At 53.3% G+C, this 16,528-nt stretch overlaps 2 protein-coding genes across 5 annotated transcripts in view; one reads left to right on the top strand and one right to left on the bottom strand.

Annotated features, from left to right (window-relative positions):
- SERPING1 (serpin family G member 1) overlaps nt 1–16,528 on the top strand; it is a 437,682-nt gene that overhangs the window by 297,027 nt on the left and 124,127 nt on the right. The window lies entirely within an intron of this gene.
- Nucleotides 5,322–16,528, bottom strand: part of SLC43A1 (solute carrier family 43 member 1) — a 32,418-nt gene continuing 21,211 nt past the window's right edge. For 2 of the 4 annotated variants that reach the window (XM_050758513.1, XM_050758515.1), the window contains exons 8-15: nt 13,725–13,903; nt 11,780–11,926; nt 11,652–11,690; nt 11,280–11,418; nt 9,714–9,855; nt 9,380–9,453; nt 7,547–7,670; nt 5,322–6,044 (exon numbers count right to left, since the gene is read on the bottom strand). In XM_050758513.1, coding sequence (XP_050614470.1) covers nt 5,898–6,044; nt 7,547–7,670; nt 9,380–9,453; nt 9,714–9,855; nt 11,280–11,418; nt 11,652–11,690; nt 11,780–11,926; nt 13,725–13,903 — 991 coding nt within the window. In that variant the 3' untranslated portion in view covers nt 5,322–5,897. Of the gene's footprint in view, nt 6,045–7,546; nt 7,671–8,003; nt 8,064–9,379; nt 9,454–9,713; nt 9,856–11,279; nt 11,419–11,651; nt 11,691–11,779; nt 11,927–13,724; nt 13,904–16,528 lie in introns of those variants that run through there. The other 2 variants (XM_050758516.1, XM_050758514.1) reach the window with 2 other exon arrangements.

Below are 16,528 nucleotides of genomic sequence, written 5' to 3'. Positions count from 1 at the left end.
ATTTCAGAACAGTGAAAGCAGGAGGAGTGTGTGAGCCTCAGGAAGAAGCCTGAAGCAAAGCCACTCTCCACCAACCCCCACCCCTCCCACCACCAGCCCAGACAGACCCACGGACGCCCATCACGTGCACACCCACACTTCTGAGCTCTCACACACACTCACACCCAGCAGAGCCATGTAGCACATGCAAGCACACCAACCACCCACGGCAGGTGCCCCCTAAATTCTGACATGCACACTGACATGCACACCCACTCAATCAGGACCCAGCACAGAGACCACCTCCAGTGATCTCACATGCACAGACCCCCAAGCTCTCCAAACAACCCAGATTTACCACCTTGACCCACACAGCCTGAAACAGGAGGAATGTTAAAGGCCATTCAGCCCAACCCCCACGAACGCTCTGATGGGGAAACTCTGATGGGGAAACTGAGGCCAGAGAAAGGAAGGGATTTGTCTGAGATTCCTCTATCCCCTGAAAAAAGCAAAATTCATTCACCTCCCACATTCTGTGAGTGTACCCCCATTCTGCATTTTCATCTGCCAGACACCCAGCCTAGTTGTAATTAACTCCTCCCTTTCTCTAATTTCCTGTATCTATTCAGTTACCCAGTCCCCCACCCAGCCCTAGTCTATTCTTTCCTTCCCATTCTCCCCACCACCTCCCTGCTCCAGCTACTCATTACCTCATGCCTGGAATATAAAAGAAAACTGCGATAACCTCCTCGCTGATTTCCTATATGGAATCTCTCCCTCCCTCCCACCCAGCCATACCATGGTGACCAGATTCATCTGATCAAAATTTGCATATGTTATGATGTCACTCAGGAGCCTATAATGGCTTCCTGATGCCTATAGGGTAAAGGTAAAACACCTTAGCAAAGCATCAAAGATCCCTCAGAGTCTGGTACCAACTGCTTTTCGAGACTTTTCTCTCACAATCTCATCCCAAACCTTCACTCCAGCTAGAACGTTTACATCATACTGGCCACCAGTTATCATGTATCTGAAACCCACCAACCGACTTTGAGTGCCCCCTAAAATTTCTCAGTCTCCCCTGAAGTAGGAAACCTCTCCCCCATCCTCAGATCTCAGACTCTAGAGCCCTTTCCCAAGGCCAAGACTGCACCTCTCTGACCATATATGGGGGTTCTTCAAAGCAGCAGATAGAGGCTCGGGCTCTGGCTTCCTCCAAGCAGACGGCTGCCCCCGACTGGCCACCTGGGGAAGCACAGCCAGGCTTCAGTCGTCCAGAGCTGAGAATGAACATCTAACCGCCTGGGGAGAGGAATAGAATGACACCAGATAAGGTTTATAAGCCCTTAAGCCTCTAAGGTTCTTACACCCAGAGTAGGGGGAGGGTTCTCAGCCCTGTTTTCCTAGCTGCACGCTCCCAACTTTCGATCCCTAATCCGAGACGAACTCCCCTCCTATGAAATACAGACTTGGGAGTCTCAGGACACTGTGGAAGCTAAGTTTCCCAATGGACTCTGCGAAGCCAGGAGGCCAGGGATAGTCCAGGTGGCAGGCCCAAGGTCCAGCTGGGGTCAGGTTTCTATATGAATTTTTAATGCTTCCAGACAGACCTGTCAAATGTTCTGAAACCTGAGCATCTCCTTTCATCTCTGTACATGATGCCCTTTTCCAACCCCATTGACCCTGCAGGAGGGCAGGCCTGGGACAGATATTCAGCGGCCTCTGGAGAAACGGTTTGGGGACAGTAGAAGGGTGAATGACCTAGTTATGCTCCCACTAGTAAGCTGTGTGACCTTGGGCAAGTTACTTAACCTCTCTGAACATTAGAGTTTTGTGTTTTTTGTTTTGTTTTGGTTTTTTTGTTTGTTTTGTTTTATTTTGCTTTTGTAAGCTGGGGACAATAGTGCCAGCCTAAATCAATTTGTTGTGGGGACTCAGTGCACTAGCCCATGGCAAGGTGACCTACATGCTTGCTGTGATTATTCTCTTTCCTCAAGTTCTGCCTCCCTCTTCCGGCTTTTCTTCCAACCCCAAAGGTGTCTCTGGCTATTGCTTAGAAGGCAGGAGCTTTGGTTGGTTCTTCCCTCTCCCTTCAGGCCCAAACTCCCCACCTCAAGATCCTTTGGCCTTTGTAGAAACTTCAGGTGAGGAGGTGGCAGGGAGATAAGAAAGTGAGCAAGGCTGGTGGAGTGAGAGAGGAGGATAGACGGGCGAAGCCCTAGCAGAGGGGAGGGAAGTGGGCAGTGGAGAGAGGAAGGGAAGACCCTACTCAGAGAGAGAAGAGCCAGGTGCAGACTCATTCCTTCATCTCTCCTTCCTTCCTTTTTTCCTTCCCTCCCTCCCTCCCTCCCTCCCTCCTTCCTTCCTTCCTTCCTTCCTTCCTTCCTTCCTTCCTTCTTTCCTTCCTTCCTTCCTTCCGTCTGTCCATCTTCTCCACACCTGGTACCATCACACAGAAGCAGAGAGGACTACACTTGGTGAGAGTTTCAATTCTCCTCTGTGGAGAGATGAGCACTGAGGAGGGCTGGGGGCTGTCGAAGGAGACTTGCCCAATCTTTCCAGCCCACCAATCCCTTGCCCAGTGTTTCTACAAAATAGGGGCCTTTTGCATCTGATTTAAGTAGGAAGCTGATTCCTGAGCCCCTCGGATCTGCTGAATCAGATAGCTAACGGGGCCCTGGAATCTGCATTTTAGCAGGTGGAGGTGGGTTATGAAGCACTCCAAAGTTTGAGACAGGCCTCAAAGGTGGAGTGGTCCGTGAGGGGCAGACGAGAAAATGCAAACTGGGAAGGGGTCACACTTGGGGAAGGTTTCAGACAATCCTGAGTGGAAAGGGTGTTGCCAGGTGTGGGGAATAACAGATGGAGGAGGCAAAGTGAGTGGAGACCAAGCCAGACCGGGAAGGAGGGGGCCACAGCCAAGGTGAGACAGGTCAGCAGCCAGAAACCAAAGCAGACACTTGCAGGGTGCGCCTAGCCCTCTCTTAGTGGCGATCTGAGACGCAGGATGTGGAGACCCTGGAGAGCCCCCCACCTTGTTTCTGGGGCGGGGGTCAGAGAGGAAGCCTCTCATCCCCAGGCACCAGCGGCCCTCCCCGGAGGCTCAACACGCAGATATCTGGATAGGCATCAATCACTCCCCTGGCCAGATCCCACCAACGCTCCTCGAAGTCCGACCTTGTCCCTCCTTCTACCCCACATTCCCCAGTCCTAGCTCATCTGCATAAAGCTCCAATTAACACGTTTTTCCTTTGCTATTTGCGATCCCAGAACTCCATCCCCACCCCGAGCCCGTTTCCCGCCGCCCCCTCGCCCCTGGGAGGGCGGCCCCATTAACCCTCGCGACCCGGGCCGCTCCCCGCGGTCCTGACCCCACCACCCCGTCCTGCGGTGGGGGGTTGGGGGTGAGGGGCGCGCCCTGGGGCGGAGGATTGCGCGGCAGGGTCTGCCACAGGCCAGAGGCCAGGGCTCTCCGGGAAAAAGGCAGGCGCATATCCGCCCCCCTTTCTGGGAAAAGATGGGGAGGGGGGCTTCTCCTGGGAGACTCCGGGCATCGAAATTCCTCGTTCCCTATCCTCCGGCCCCCGCACCCCTCCTCCTCCCCGCCACGCACCCTCTCCCCTCCCCAGCCATCTGTTCCACTCCGCAGCGCCGCGACAAACACGGCTCCAGCTCGCTTCCGCCCCTGCCCAGCCCCCTCCCCAAGCCCCGGGGAGTGGGGGAGTGAGCAGACGCCCTTCTCCTAGGAGGCCGGAATTCCTGCCTCCATTCCCACCGGGGTCCGGCTGGCCAGCGGCAAGCGTCGAGACCCCCCCACCACCACCACCACCACCGTTGCGAGGGTCGGTGAGGCTGCAGATAACGCTTGCAAGGATAGGGGTCGGGGAGGGTGTAGGGAGAGTTTAAAGGACCGGCAGAGCAAGCACCAGGTAGGGGCTCTGGAGCCCGAGACCCGGGAAGAGGCAGGGGTTTTCCCTCCTGGTTCGCCGCCCCCCCGCACCCTCGTCGCCAGCCGCAGCCACGCAGCGCCGCCTGCTGGGCACACCAAGGACCTGGCGCGAACGTGGCGCTTCCCCCTTCTCCCTCCCCCGCCCGCTCCTGGCTCGCGCTCAGCCTCCCCAGACTATTGGCAAAGTGAGGATCCCAGACAGACAGCGCAGAGACCCCGGCAAGCCCACTGAAAGCCAGCCGAACCCGTTGGTGGGTGCTGTCCAATTCTGATTTTGTACTTTGCAAAAACAAAAAAAAATCAGTGTTGGAAGTCGGGAATCTGGGCTCAGAGCAGCAGGGATCTGCGATGTGACTTTGCCAAGTCTCCAGACCCCTGTGGACAGGTTTACCTATTTGAAAATAGGGGGGTCGCGCTCTCTTATTAACTTCTCAAGAGAAACAAAGATAAAGGGAGGGAAAATGACTGTATCTGGAATGCTGTCTTACAAAGTCAACCTTTGGAGGTGGGGGGATGGCCAAGGCCTCTGAGGTCACTCTTGGCCCCAGGAGCAGCTGAGAACTGGAAGCTTGGACCCTCCTTTCTGCAGAGCTGTCCTTTCCACAGACTGCCGAGGTTCCAAATTGAGCTCCACCACCTACCACTGTATGCCCTTGGGTGTGTGCCTTAAACTCTCTGGGCTTGTTTCCTAGAGCGACAAGAATGACACCACCAACCTCTTAGGCTATAGTTTGGATAAAATGAGATAGCTGTGTAGAACAGACAGACCCTAAACCAATGTTAGTTTTCCCTTCATTCGGGGACTTGCTCTAACCTCCAAGGCTTATGTCCCAGGTACACAAGCAGGTGCAGGGCTGGATAAATAAGGTACGTGTTTCTGCAGTATCTCTTGTCCTCACTGATTGTGTCTTCTCTTGATGTAGATAATTTTAAAGCCTCACTTTATTTATTTACTTTAAAGCCTCACTTTAATGTTAAAGGTAAATGTAAATATAGTATAACAAGGAAGCTCAAGATTTGCATAAAGTTTTAAGATAAAATAGGAGACTCCAAAAAAGTTACTTTCGGCAGGCCCTAGGGATGCTATGGTGGGAAAGTTTGAGTCATACCTTAGCATTCTTTCTAAAGCATTCTGTCCTAATCCTCTGTATGGAGAAGAGCCAGCTTCCTGGATGTACCCCAATCCCGGGAAGTACGGGGCAGAATCTGGACTCCCTCCAAGCACTAAGGGCAGGGCATGGTTGGGAACAGGGAGGTGAGCCAGACAGCCAGAGGCAAACAGGCTGGCATGCCAAGTGTCCTACTTAATGCCCAGCTGAGCCTGGGTGAAGAAGGATGGGGGTGTGGGATGACACCCCCCACCCACCACCAAAGACAGGCGCACACCAGCCAGTCTCTCACTTCCCTTTTTATTTCCTCTAAGACTTGCAAGAAGCAGCACCAGAGAGGGAACCCGCCCTCCTGCCCCTGGAAGGGGCCGACCCCCAACCCCCAACCCAGGACACAGTCGGCACCTCAGGCCCCTTTCCTTCTGAAAGGAGGGCTGTGTCTCTCTCACATTCTCACACACACAGACACATGCACGTGTGCATACTCATGGCACATGGGACTTTAGGGATAGCCTGTTTGCCAATCCCCCCCAAGAGGCACCAGGAAGCAGACCCCTAGAAAGAGATAAGAGGCAGCTCCACATCCTGGTCTCCTCCAACCCAAGGAGGAAGAAGGCTCAACCCCTCTAGGACAGGGACTGTCTTCAATCAATGGAGCGTTGCTTTGGGGGACCTTTTTGCAGGTTTTTTTTTTTTTTTTCCTTTTTGCAGTCTTTACAAAAATAGAACTTCTCTTGGTATTTATAAATCCACGGCCATGGCTCTATGCGCATGTTACAGGTAGAAAAGCCATATGAGGCACTCCTTTTGGTTGCTCAGGCCTTGATTGCCTGTCATGCAGGTCCCTTGGTCTCAGAAGTCTATGCAGTCACCTCAGAGCCACTAAGCACCTTCAGTGGGCCCATCCCATTGGCAGTGTACTCCTTCCGGAGCCGGGCACGGTAGTAGAAGAGGTAGGAAGGCAACAGGAATCCCAGGAGTGAGAATAGCAGGAGGCCCAGATTCACCTTTAGGGCAAGGAGAGAGAAACAGAGTCAAGTAGGTACTCATCTGCCCTTAGCCTCCCACAGGGAGGAGAAGGTGGCCATTTTCTCCAGGTCCTGAGCCAGAATAAATACAGCTAGTACTTATGGTGTGTTGGCATTGTTCCACCAGTATCTCACTTAATGTTCAGCAGTTCTGCAAAGTGGCTGAGATGAGACCGCTCAGGCCTAACAAGTGGCAGGGCCTGGTGGGTGCCCACACCATATGGACCTCTCTGGGTAGGTATGAGGAAGGCACAGCACTGTAGGAGTCTGGGCTGGTCAGGCTGCTCCAGAAATGGGGCCTTGTGGGCTCACCACTCTGACCTTTGCAGATGTTAACCAATGGTATCCCGTTCAGGGTGGCGAGAGGAGGGTCTCAGACACTGTTCAAGGAGCTGGGAGGTACAGCCTGGCAGACAGAAGGCTTGGAAGGCCCAGGACACACGGGCTCTGACTCGGTTCACATCCCACTCTGCATTACTCACTTTGTGACTTTGGGCAAATAATGGCAATGCTTACTGAGTGCCTCCTTCTCAGGGCTGTTGTGGCAAAGATGTAAGTTAAAAAAAAAAGTATGCATCATGCTTAGCACATAACGAGTGCTCGGTAAACAGAAGCGGTTATTTCATCACAATTCTTGTGGGAGGAGGGTTTATGTGTGGGTGGCCCCACAGGGCAGATGCAAGATCAGCATCAGGGAGGCAGATGAGTTCAATGTAAGGAAAAGACTTTCTGACAGCAGCAGGGCTGCCTCATGCTGGAGTGGGTGCCCTACCACTGAGGGTATCTAAGCTAAGAGAGAAGAATCTCCTTTCAGGGGTGCTGGAGACAGGATCCCACACTAGGTAGAACTGGACTGGACCAATGGTACCTGAACACAGGCCCAAGAGTCAGGACTGGCCACTTCACAAAGTACCTGGAGTTTATTAAATACAGACTCCTAGGAGGCCAGGCACTGTGGCGTATGCCTGTAACCCCAGCACTCTGGGAGGCCAAGGTGAGATTATTTGAGGCCAGGAGTTTAAGACCAGCCTGGGTAACATGGCAAGACCCTGTTTATCTCTACACAATTTTTTTTAAAAAAATTAGCCAGGTATGGTGGCCATCACCTGTGGTTCCAGCTACTCAGAAGGCTGAGGCTGGAGGATCGCTTTAGCCCAGGAGTCGGAGGCTGCAGTGAGCTGTGATTGTACCACTGCACTCCAGATGGGGCAACAGAGCGAGACACCATCTCTATAAAAAATAACAATAAATTAAAAACAAAAACAGACTCCTAGGGTCAGGCTGAGATATCCTGATTCAGGGGGCTGGGGAATTACACTCTGTGAGGGGTTCTAAAAGGCAGACAACTTGGGAACCTGCAGATTAAAGACCTCTGAGGTGCCTCTGGCTGAGATGAGTGAGGGATGGCACCACATACAAGGCCCTACCCCTGCCCCCAGGAGAGTGGCTCCTGCTCCCCCCATGCCAACCCTTGCTCTCACCCAGAAGGGCTCTCCTTTCAGGGGTCCCACCATCGCCATGAAAAGTGGCTGCTGAAGCAAGGCGAACACGGCACTGATGAGGGACTGCAGGCCTGTCAGCGTCCCAAAGTGGTTGGATGGGAACCTGTCCACGAGATGGGGAGCATCAGGGGTGTGTGGCCCTCTCCAGCCCAGGCCGGCACCTCTCCTATCCCCTCCCCACCATGATCCCCGTTGGCCAGGCAGGGTGGTGCTTGAGCGTTCAAGCTCTTTGCATGGGCTCTTTGGTCCCCAGCCTTGAGGGTAAATGCTGCAACTTCGGGGCCACTGAGCTGGGTTCTGACACCTCCTGGATGTGTGATATTAGCAAGCGGCTCAACTTTCCTGAGCCCCACTCCTCCACTAATAACAGGGATGGCACCGACCTCGCAGGACTGTCCACTGTATTCTGTCAACAAATGTTTAGCTGAGAACCTACTATGTGCCAGGCACTGTTCTAGGTGCTGGAGATATCGCGATCAAGCAAGCCAACAGATTCCTGCCGTCGAGGAGGTGGCATTCCCATGGAGCAGGTGGCAGTGAGACAATAAGCAAGAGAAATGCAGAGTGTTAGACAGTGACAAATGCTAAGGAGAAAAGCCGAGCAGAGAAGGGGGCAGTAGGGAGGTTGCAGTTGTACATGGGACAGCCAAGGGAGGCCTCACTGAGAAGAGGACAGTCAGGGAAAGACCTGAAGGACAGAAGGTGAGACTGGGCACCTTGCAGATATCTGGAGAAGAATGTTCTAGAAACAGGGAGAAGTACATGCAAAGATGCCAAGCAGAGAACACACTTGAGACTTCCGGAGCGCCAGGAAGCCACTGTGGCTGTGGCAGAGTGAGCAAGGGAGGAGGGGGAGCTAGAGAGGAGTGAAGTGCTGGGGCCAGAGCTTGCAGGGCTTTTTAGGCCATAGTAAAGCCTTTGGCTTTTACTCTGAGACAGATGAGATGGGAGGCCACAGAGTGATGTGAAGAGACTTATGTCCTGACAGGTGACTGCAGCCCCTGTGTTAAAAATAGACTGAGGCGGGGGGGCCAGGGCAGATGTGGGAGACTAAAGGCTGCCACAATAATCCAGGCTAGAGATGTTGGTGGCTAGGACTGGAGAGGCAGCAGTGGAGGTGACAAGAGGGGTCAGATTTGGGGTGTGTGGGAGCTGCTGCTGGCTGCACCGAAGATGGAGTGAACGTGGAGGGTGGGGGAGCGAAGAATCAAGGAAACTCCAGGGTTCTGGCTTGAGCAGATGAAGGAAACAGAACTGCCCTCTGCCGAGACCTCTGCAGTGAGGCTGAACTCAGGGAGTGATGGTCCAGGATCCTGCCTACTGCCTACACCAACGGAGCACGTGATAATGGTTCTGATTTTGTCATCATTATTGTAATGTCCTGTTACTCCATCACATACACAGGGGAGAGGCCCTCAGCAGCCGGCAGGGGAAACCAGGAGAGACAGGCAAGTGGGGACTGTCCAACATGTCCCCAACATGAAGAGGAAAATTATAAGGCAAATGGCTGCCCTTAGGAAATTTCTTCAGGGTGGGCATGGAGGGGAGGCCACTCTGGGGGCCGTTTCAAACAGCAGACTTAGGACTAAAGTGTCATCAAGCCAGGTATTTCAGCTTCCTCTAAGGGAAGACTCCAACAGGGGGAGTCAATTACAGCGGGATAGGCTGCCTTTAAGGAAGTGAGCTCCCTGCCATCAGAGGGGCTCAGAGAGGGGCGCATTAGGGGATGCCTGGGGCCCTTCCAGCCCTGCCCTGGGGTACTCTGATCACAGTTGCAAAGCTCAGGAAGGCCTTTCAGCCGAACAGACTCACACTGCAGCATAGAGACTCCCACAGGCCGAGTGGAAGAAACCTCGAACAATGGTGTGCAGAACAAAGGTCACAAACTAAAGGCAAAAAGAGAGAGTGAAGAGGTTAGGAGAGTGTGTGGAGGCTGGAGGAAGGAGGGGTAGGGCGAAGAAGCCAACTGGGCCTCAATTCCTACCCCCTCGCCAACCCAATCTACTAGAAACACTTCCTGGAGAACCCGGAAAATAGATCCAGATCAGAAGACCAGAACTGCGCTTCCTGAAAAGCAGGTGCTGGGTGGACCATCCCTTTGGAGGAGCCTCAGGAGGCAGGGAGAGGGAAGGATGGAGGTGGGTACCTGGAGGTGTAAGTTGTTGATGAGGCAGGTGACGCCAAAACCCACAAGCAGCAGGTTGGTCAGGGTGAAGGCGTTGATGGCATTGGTGAGCTTTTGGATCTTGCAGTAGCGTGGTCTGATGGATTTGGTAGCAACCCCGTCCCTGAGGAGAACGGGAAGTCACTGGCTGCTGCCTCTACATTCCCAGGACTCCCTGGTTCTTGGCCTGGCCCCTCCCCCTTCAGATGTGCTTTCGATGTCAGGGAAGCAGAAAACATAGAAATTCATGTTTCTATGGGAAACCCATAGAAACCCATGTTCTCTAGCTCCATGTTTCTCAAAGTTTTGCTCCCCTACCCCATGACACAAGCATCAAAGCGGATGCTTTCTTCACATGCAGATTCACAGGCCTCATCTCAGCCCCCGGAATCTCAGCAGGGAGATCTGCAGATCTGCATTTGGACAAACACCCCCCACGAAGTGATTCTCATGCACACTTGAAGGTTTGAGAACCAAGGATGGGAAGGAAGGTGGAAAGTGGGAAGCTCTCGCACCATCTCTCATCGTCTGTCATCAGAAGTCCTCAAGAAGGTGTCCCTGCCCTGGACAAAAGCAGATGTCCTCCTGGGGACAGCAGCTTGGCCCGACTGTCCAGCGCTTCCTCTCTCTGGCACAAACAAGGGCTCTGAGGCCAGCCCAGGAGACAGGTCGGCAGGCTGGGGTGAGGGCAGGTGGTCCATGTGTCCTGGACAGAAGGACCCTACTAAAGGACCCTCGCCATGAGGAGCAGAGGGTAGAGGAGGAAGGCTCAGTGCCAGGGCCAGGCTCTGCTGGCAGGGAGGGAAGCCACTGGATTTCCTTCTCTCCCAGTCTCTTTCTCCCACCCTCTCAGGATAAACAGGGACTGTTTGGATGAACACAAAAAGAGCAAAAGCAGTCACAGAATCCGGGTTCAAGACTCCGTGGTGAACTCCAGCTACTCGGGAGGCTGAGGCAGGAGAATCGCTTGGACCTGGGAGGCAGAGGTTGCAGTGAGCTGAGATCCTGCCACTGCACTCCAGCCTGGGTGACAGAGCAAGACTCTGTCTCAAAAACAAAACAAAACCAAACCCTCAATGGTGGTCTCCAGCCAACAAGATGGCCCCCAAGGATCCTGCCTCCTGGTATCCCCTGTTTTGTGCGGTCTCCTTCCACAGTATATCAGGGTTACTCTGTGCCTATAATAGAATGTAACAGAATGTTACATTATGTAATGTTCATGTAATGACTTAAATGGGCAACCCTGTACCTCGGTTTCCTCATCCGCAAAATGGAGATATTAATGCACCTACCTCAGAGAGGTGTTGTAGGACTAAACAAGGCAAGGTGCCGAGCGGTGCACAGTCAGCACGCTGCATTAGCTATTCTTATTATTAAGCAAGCCAGGTCCCTTCCTAGCCTTAGTTTCTCATTTGTAAAATGGGGAGGTACCTCTGCTCTCTTAGGGTTCTTGGGAGAAAGAAATGAGCTGCTGGATGGAAACGTGCAGAGAAAATGAAGAGCGCTGCCTGACCACTTGCTGTCACCATCCCTGTACAGGCCGGTCACCTGGCATCTCCGAGGACAGTGCCCTGAGTTGGGGCGTCCACGCAGTCCTTAATCCGCCAATCCATGATGTAGCCAATGAGGGGGCAGGTGAGAAGGCACAACAACTGCATGGCCCCGAAGATGGAGGAGTAGAACCCAACTGGGCAGGATGGGAAGGGCAGTGGGGTCAGAAACTGGCACTCAGTGGACACCACCACCCCTTCCGGCAGAGGCCAGAGAGCACCAAAATAGCCCTCCTCTGAACCCAGACTCTTACATCCCCCAAATGCCCAGGGTTACCTGGGTGGGCCCAGGCCTAGAGGAGTCCCGCCCCCTGAGAAGCGGGTTGCAGCAGGGTGGGCGTGGGCCAGGGCCCTGCTTTCATCGCCCTACCTGTCTCTGCCACCTTTTGTTGCTGCTGTTCATTCATCTCTGTGGATAGGGAAAGGTATGGTGAGGGGAGCTCAGCCAGGGTGACCCTCCTGTGCCCCCAACCCCCAGGGGCCTCAGCGGTGCCTCACCATGCTCCTGGCCTCCAGTCACAAGGTACTCCAGCATCTTGTTCATGGCAGCCATGTAGAAGATGATCCGCAGCTGGGTCATGCCCATGGTGAGGAGGCTCCACAGGAAAATGGGGGAGCAGAGGCTCTTGCGGAAGGGGACAGACCCTGGGGAGACAGCAGGGGGCGCCCCTGAGCCCCAGACCCTCCACTGCCCTCTGATTGTCCCAGCTCAAGCAGTTCTTGAGGGGAGTGACACTATGTGACTTTGGAGAGGGACTGGTTTCTTCAAAGACGGGAAAGTTCAGGTTCACTTGCCTCCAGGCTCCTGCCCAGCTCAGAACATTTTTAGGTGCCCTCTGGATGTATGTCCTATGCTTTGTGTGGTAAAAATAACTCAGTTGAGCACCATGGCTCAGGCCTGTAATCCCAACACTTTGGGAGGCAGAGGTAGGAGGATCACTTAGCCCAGGAGTTCAAGACCAGCCTGGTGGTCAACATAGCGAGATCCTATCTCTAAAATTTAAAAAAAAAAAAAAAAGTATATATATAATTAGCCAGGCATGGTGGTGCACACCTGTATTCCCAGCTACTCAGGAGGCTGAGGCAGGAGGATCGCTTGAGCCCAGGAGGTCAAGGCTGCAGTGAGCTATGATTGTACCACTGCACTCCAGCCCAGGCAACAGCAAGACCCTGTCTATTTTTACAAAAAACAAAACTGGCAGGGCACGGTGGCTCACACCTGTAATCCCAAAACTTTGGGAGGCTGAGGTAGGAGGATCATGAGGTCAGGAGTTTGAGACCAGCCTGGCCAACATGGTAAAACCTCATCTCTACTAAAGATACAGAAATTAGCCAGGCGTGGTGGTGCACGCCTGTAGTCCCAGCTATGTGGGAGGCTGAGGCAGGAGAATTGCTTGAACCCAGGAGGTGGAAGTTGGAGTGAGCCAAGATTGTGTGCCTAGGCAACAGAGCGAGGCTTCATCTCAAAAAAAAAAAAAAACAAAACAGAAACAAAAAAAACTCTGAAGCACTCACTATGGGCTACATACTTGACATTTATTATCCCATTTAATCAATCTTACAACAACCCTGTCCTTATCACATTTTACTGATGAGGAAACTGCAGCTCAGGAAGTTAAATGACTTGCCCAAGCTCACAGGGTGGGAAGCAGCAGGTCAGCCTAACTCCAGCTCATGCCCTTAGCCATGCCGCCCTCTGAGAATCGGCTCTGGGGGTAACCACCGTCAAACTGCACACCGTTTTGCACTTTACAGAGAGCTTCCACATCCATGGTGTCATTCAGTCATCACAACTAACTTTACAGTTCGTAGGGTGCTTTTAGTGCTAGTTTAAGAGGTAAGGAAATCAAGAGCAAGGTTAAGTGATCTACCCAAGCCACATAGCCTATAACTGGAGAGCAGGACTCAAACCCCTCAACTGACTCCAAGGAGCTCCTTCCACTTATGGAACTGGCAGTCCTGGGATCTTCATGTCCCTCCTGAGCAGCAGCCCAGGCAGGTTGCAGCTCCTCCTGTGACCAGCAGGGGGCAAAAGCCAGCCAGGTGTGGAGGACCCCTGCCAGGAGGCTTGTGGGCCTACCTGCACCTGATGCAATAAGCTCAGAGGTTGCAAGGGGCCCTGAGGAAACCAGCTACCCGACAGGCCCAGAGACCTTGTCCCTGACAGGCCCCAGAGACCAATCCCTCTTGTACTCCATGGGTACAAGGAGCTCCTCCCTCCCCCATCCCAGGAAACCAGCAGGGTAACCCTGCATCTGAACTGCCCAGAGTTAGTTGAGCTTTGATTTGCCCATCTGTAAATGGAGAGCACGCCCCACCTACATCATGGGATGTTGTAAGGACTGAAGAGGGGCGCGAATAAATACTCAAGCATGACTGCTCCCTGAATATGAGGACCCACCGTCCCTGTTCCCCAAGGCCGGCACCTTGACCAGCCACTCACTCTCAGGAGGGTTTTCTGAGGTGCCTCGAACATCCTGGGGCGACATGAAGGCATCCGACCCGTCCTCCAGGCTGGGGGCCTTCTGGCTCAGCCTCTGGCCCACGGTGGTCACATGGGTGTAGAAGCGGTCGCCTGTCACCTTGTGGTCCAGGGCCAGCCCACTCAGCTTGATCTTCTTCCTGCAGGCAGTCAGGCCAGAGTGTAGGGAACCAGTCACACAGAGCCCAGCTTCAACAGCCTAGTGCTCGGCCGCCGTCCCAGCGGTGTCCAGCACCCCTTTACCCGGCATTGACGTGCTTGCAAGCTCCCTAATGCAGAGCTCCTGGTTTGTTGCTCAGAGCTTGGCTCAGGGACCAGCTTAGCACAGATGCCAAGTAAATGAAGAGTGGATCAGCTGTTTTTCACTTGGGCTGTTCCTATGGCGGAGGCGGCATTAAGACCTCAGACTCCAGAGTCAGACAGCCTGTGTCCAACCTAAGATTCACCCTCCTTTGAATGGCATGACCTTTGGAAAGTCACTTTGTTCCCTGCACTTTCATTATTAATGGAGTTAATACCGAATCTACATCATACAGCTGTTTGAGGATGGGATAGGGGCTAAGTACAGTGCCTGGCATAACTGTCAGCTCTGTAATGTCACCTTATGCGCTTGGTGGGGAACATCACCTCTTGCCTCGGCTGCACTGATAGGGGGCTGGAAAAAGTTGGTGTTCAGGTGGCCCCACAAAAGGCAGAGTGCCGGCCGGGCGCGGTGGGCTCAAGCCTGTAATCCCAGCACTTTGGGAGGCCGAGGCGGGCGGATCACAAGGTCAGGAGATCGAGACCACAGTGAAACCCCGTCTCTACTAAAAATACAAAAAATTAGCCGGGCGCGGTGGCGGGCGCCTGTAGTCCCAGCTACTCAGGAGGCTGAGGCAGGAGAATGGCGGGAACCCAGGAGGCGGAGCTTGCAGTGAGCCGAGATCGCGCCACTGCACTCCAGCCTGGGCAACAGCGTGAGACTCCGTCTCAAAAAAAAAAAAAAAAAAAAAAGGCAGAGTGCTAAAGGCCGGGCGCGGTGGCTCAAGCCTGTAATCCCAGCACTTTGGGAGGCCGAGACGGGCGGAACACGAGGTCGGGAGATCGAGACAATCCTGGCTAACACAGTGAAACCCCGTCTCTACTAAAAAATACAAAAAAATTAGCCGGGCGAGGTGGCAGGCGCCTGTAGTCCCAGCTACTCGGGAGGCTGAGGCAGGAGAATGGCGTAAACCCGGGAGGCAGAGCTTGCAGTGAGCTGAGATCCGGCCACTGCACTCCAGCCTGGGCGACAGAGCGAGACTCCGTCTCAAAAAAAAAAAAAAAAAAAAAAAAAAAAAGGCAGAGTGCTGGATTCTTTTATGTCCCTCTTTTTGGAACCACATGGCATCAAGTGCTATTACTGAGGTACCTCCTACTCTGATCTCCAAACCCAGAAAGGATGAAAACAATATTTTGTCGTTACTTTTTTTTTTTTTTTTTTTTGAGATGGAGGTTTTGCTCTTGTTGCCCACGCTGGAGTGCAATGGTGTGATCTCAGCTCACTGCAACCTCAGCCTCTAGGGTTCAAGCGATTCTCCTGCCTCAGCCTCCCGACTAGCTGGGATTACAGGCATGCACCACCACGCCCAGCTACTTTTGTATTTTTAGTAGAGGTGGTGTTTCTCCATGTTGGTCAGGCTGGTCTAGAACTTCCCACCTCAGGTGATCCGCCCTCCTTGGCCTCCCAAAGTGCTGGGATTACAGGCATCAGCCACTGCAACTGGCCCATTACTTTTAATGGCAAAAACCATAATTACTGGCCGGGCGCGGTGGCTCAAGCCTGTAATCCCAGCACTTTGGGAGGCCGAGACGGGCGGATCACGAGGTCAGGAGATCGAGACCATCCTGGCTAACACGGTGAAACCCCATCTCTACTAAAAATACAAAAAACTAGCCGGGCGAGGTGGCGGGCGCCTGTAGTCCCAGCTACTCAGGAGGCTGAGGCAGGAGAATGGCGTAAACCTGGGAGGTGGAGCTTGCAGTGAGCTGAGATCCGGCCACTGCACTCCAACCTGGGTGACAGAGCGAGACTCCGTCTCCAAAAAAAAAAAAAAAAACCATAATTACTTTTGCACTCACATAAATAGTTACCATAGGCTGGGCATGGTGGCTCACACCTGTAATCCCAGCACTTTGGGAGGCCGAGCCAGGCAGATCACTTGAGGCCAGGAGTTCAAGACCAGCCTGGCCAACATGGTGAAACCCTGTCTCTACTAAAAAATACAAAAATTAGCCAGGTGTGGTGGCGCGTGCCTGTAATCCTAGCTATTCAGAAGGCTGAAGCAGGAGAATCACTTGAACTCAGGAGACAGAAGTTGCAGTTCACTGAGATCACACCACTGCACTCCAGCCTGGGTGACAGAGTGAGACTCTGTCAAATAAATAAATAAATAAATAGTTACCATGTTTTGACCACCTGTTATGTACCAACTCTATCACTTAAAAACACCCATGGGAGGCTGGGCACAGTGGCTCACGCCTGTAATCTGGCACTTTGGGAGGCCAAGTGGGGAGGATCACTTAAGTCCAGGAGTTCAAAACCATCCTGGGTAACACAGTAAGCCCCGTCTCTACAAAAAATTACAAAACTAACTGGGCATGGTGGTATGTGCCTGTAACCCCAGCACCTCGGGAGGCAGAGGGAGAGGTTCGCTTGAGCCCAGCAGTTTGAGGCTGCAGTGAACCAGGACCAAGACACTGCCCTCCAGCCTGAGTGACAGAGCAAGACACTGCCTCTAAAAAGA

This window comes from Macaca thibetana, chromosome 14 (assembly GCF_024542745.1).
Source record: "Macaca thibetana thibetana isolate TM-01 chromosome 14, ASM2454274v1, whole genome shotgun sequence".
In the NCBI taxonomy this organism is placed as follows: Eukaryota; Metazoa; Chordata; class Mammalia; order Primates; family Cercopithecidae; genus Macaca; species Macaca thibetana.
This window is presented reverse-complemented; position numbering and strand designations above follow the sequence as displayed.